Source organism: Enhydra lutris, unplaced genomic scaffold, assembly GCF_002288905.1.
Source record: "Enhydra lutris kenyoni isolate GAN:26980312 unplaced genomic scaffold, ASM228890v2 scaffoldscaffold13, whole genome shotgun sequence".
Taxonomy (NCBI): domain Eukaryota; kingdom Metazoa; phylum Chordata; class Mammalia; order Carnivora; family Mustelidae; genus Enhydra; species Enhydra lutris.
In genome coordinates, this window is record NW_019154097.1 from 54,142,294 (window position 1) to 54,145,512 (window position 3,219).

A 3,219-nucleotide genomic window follows, 5' to 3' on the forward strand; every position below is an offset into this window, starting at 1 on the left:
CCCCAGCAGCCCCCACCAATACCCCTGCTATCACCCAGCATCCCAGAACCCCTACCAGCACCTCAGTACCTCCGCCAACACCCCAACACCCCTGCCAACACCTTAGCATCCCCACTAGTACCCCTGATAACACCAGAGTACCCCTGCCAGCACCCCTACTATCACCCAGCACCACCACTAGCACCCCAGCACCCACTCAGCACCCTAACACCCCCGCCAGCCTCCCAGCACCCCCCACTGGCATCCTGCTAGCACCCAGCAACCCAGCACCCCTGCCGGCATCCCAGCACCCCTGCCAGCACTCCTGCTAGTATCCAGCACCCCACTAGCACCCCAGCACGCCCACCAGCACCCAAACACCCCCCACTGGCACCCCTTCTAACACCCAGCACCCCAGCACCCCACCAGCACCCCTGCTAGTACCCAGCACCCCAGTACCCCCACCAGCACCTCAGCACCTCCATCAGCACCCCAGCATGCCTGCCAATACCCCAGCACCCCCACTGGCACCCCTGCTAGCACCGTAGCACCCCCACAAGCACCCCTGCTATCACCCAGCACCCCAGCATCCGTGCCATCACTCCTGCTATTGCCCAGGACCCCAGCACACTTGTTAGCACCCCAGCACTCCCCACCAGCACCCTGACAGCACCCAGCACCCCCACCAGCACCCCAAACTCCTGCTAGCACCCAGCACTCTGCCAGCTCCCCTGCTAGTACCCAGCACCCCAGCCCCCCGCCAGCACCTCAGCACTGCTAGCACCCCTGCTGGCACCTAGCACCCTAGAACCCTGCTAGCACCCCAGCAGCCCCTGCCAATACCCTAGCATTCCCACTAGCTCCCCTACTAGCACTCCAGCACCCCCGCCAGCACCCTATCATCCAGCACCCCAGCACTCCCCACCAGCACCCTAGCACCCCTGCTGGCACCCCAGCACTCCCGCCAGCACCCCAGCACCTCCACCAGCACCCCTGCTAGTACCCAGTACCCCAGCACCCCCACTAGCACCCCAACACCCCCACCAGTACCCTAGCACCCCTACTTGCAACCCAGAGCCCCCTGCCAGCACCCCAGCACCCCCACCAGCACCCTAGCTAGCACCGCAGCACCTCTGCCAGCACCCCTGCTAGCACCCAGCACATCAGCATCCCTGCCAGCACCCCAGCACCCCCACCCACAACAAGCAGTCCAGCATCCCCACCAGCACCTCAGTGCCCCCGGCAGCACCCAGTAGTCCAGCACCCCTTCCCCCAGCATCCCATCCCCACTGGTCCAAGAAGGCTGACAGGGACCTGCCTTTCCAGAGTCAGGCCTGAACATTTTTTAAGGGACAAAGAAAAATGGAGGAAAGGCCAATACCCAGAGGAAAGATAAGAAGTCTGGGGGGGCAGGGAGCTCCGGGAGGGGCGGCGGGGACTCACCCGGGGTCACAGTCCATAAGGCTGGCAGGGAGGGGGCAGCAGAGGCGGGTCAGAGAGGCCCCTTGGGGTTAATGCTGCAAAGAGCCTGCCTGGCAGGAGCAGAGTGGGACACCGGGAGAGTGCCGGTGAGGCCGGGTGGGCGAGGTGCCCTTTGCGGAGCCCCCACCAGGCTGTGTTGCAGGAGGACAGAGGGGCACAGACCCAGGGTGGCACCCTGGAGGGCCTGGGACTGGCTGGATGGAAATGCAGAGCCCCAGGCCACCTCAGATCCAGAACTACGTTCACGAGTTGCTTGTGATCTGCTCACATGGGCACAGGAAGCCCTGGGGAGTCACTAGCAGGGGACAAGGAGCCAAGTGCATGGTTTGGGAGCAATGGGTGGAGGCAGCCTCTCCAGGCAGAGCTGGGGGACTGGCTGCAGGGCCATGGAGAAGGAGGGGTGCCTGTGGGCCTCTGGTCCCCCAGGGCAGGCGGGACACGCAGGTTCTCCCGCCTATTCCTCCTCTGCAAAGCCAGGTCCTCACCTGCCCCATATACCCTCTGCCGGCCCGCACCCCCACATCCAACCCCTGGCGCTGTCCCATTCCCAGCAGGGCCCACCTGGGGCCTAGGCACAGAGTCCCTACCTAGATCCAGAGTCCAAGTTCCCCGCGGGGCCCTGCTGGCTCGGGGTCGCCCCCCCCAACCCCCACAGGCCCCCCAGGCCTGGTACCTATGGGCTGTAAGTAGATGTGCTTGCGGGCCTGGCCCAGCCTCCGGGCCGGCAGGGAGGCGTGGAAGGTTTGGAAGTCCTCAGGGGCCTCAGGGCGGCTGAGGAGCCAGTCGAAGGCGGAGCTGATGAGCAGGGAGCAGAAGAGCGTCCTCTGGGGGTTGTAGGCCTCGGCCAGGAAGAGCCTCTCGGCAGGGGTGAAGGTGGCCACGTAGCGCTGCTGCAGGGTGGGGTCAGTGGACACCAGCGCCTCCTTCAGGGCCCGCGGGCCGAAGCTGAACTCCTGGGCCGGCCTGCACTGCAGCATGGCGGGCCTGGCCTCTCCGGGCAGCCCCTGCTGTGGCCCATGGACACCCTCGGGGACGGCCACCAGCTCTTCCAGAACCTTCCTGCAGGCCGATGGGAACTGCCGAAAGCTCCCCTCCGACAGATGCTAGGCCAGGGTCCTGGGGCTCCCAGCTCTGCCCTGCGTGGGGTCTCCTTGAGACAGCAAAGGGCTGCGGCACGGACACGTCCAGGCCTGGCGGCACCCTGGGGAGAGAGGGACAGGCCCTGCTGAGCACACTGGGCCCGTTCTCTCCGGCAGGGGAAAGGACCCGGCCCTCCCACCCGGGGGGGGGTGGACAGAAGGACGTATGTCCTCCTGCTCTAGCCCCCAGCCCCTGTCTCCATGGAGACCCCGCACCCACTCTCCCACCCCACCTGCCCTCAGACGCTGGGGGAAGGGCCTCCCCAAGAAGAAACCCAGCCGTTCCTGTCCCTCTGTGCACCCCATCATCTGGGGCCCCGCAGCACCTCCTTGTACCAACTGGAAGCCTTCCGGGCAGGTCCCCGCATACCCGAGGATGGAAGCCTGCTCCCCAAGCCGCCTGGCCGGCCGGGAGCCTGCACAGCACCGGGCCCAGAGGCTTCCCCGCACACGCGAGGCGCGGGCACGCGTGCCAACCACGGAAAGCTATAAATAGGGTGATGGGGCCAAGCCACAAAGAGCGCTTTAAGGGCTGGAACAGACGGGGCGGGGAGAGCAGACGCCGGGGAGTACAGATGGGCTGGGAGGAGGAGACAAAGTCCGTTCACAGATCCGTGTT

General features: G+C 65.9%; 1 protein-coding gene across 1 annotated transcript in view; it reads right to left on the bottom strand.

Annotated features, from left to right (window-relative positions):
• LOC111145512 (archaelysin family metallopeptidase 1) overlaps positions 1 to 2,438 on the bottom strand; it is a 16,893-nt gene extending 14,455 nt beyond the window's left edge. The window contains exon 1 of the mRNA XM_022500403.1: positions 2,135 to 2,438. Within this exon, the coding sequence (XP_022356111.1) occupies positions 2,135 to 2,438 (304 nt within the window). The remainder of the gene's footprint in view (positions 1 to 2,134) is intronic.
• Positions 2,439 to 3,219: the final 781 nt, after the last annotated feature.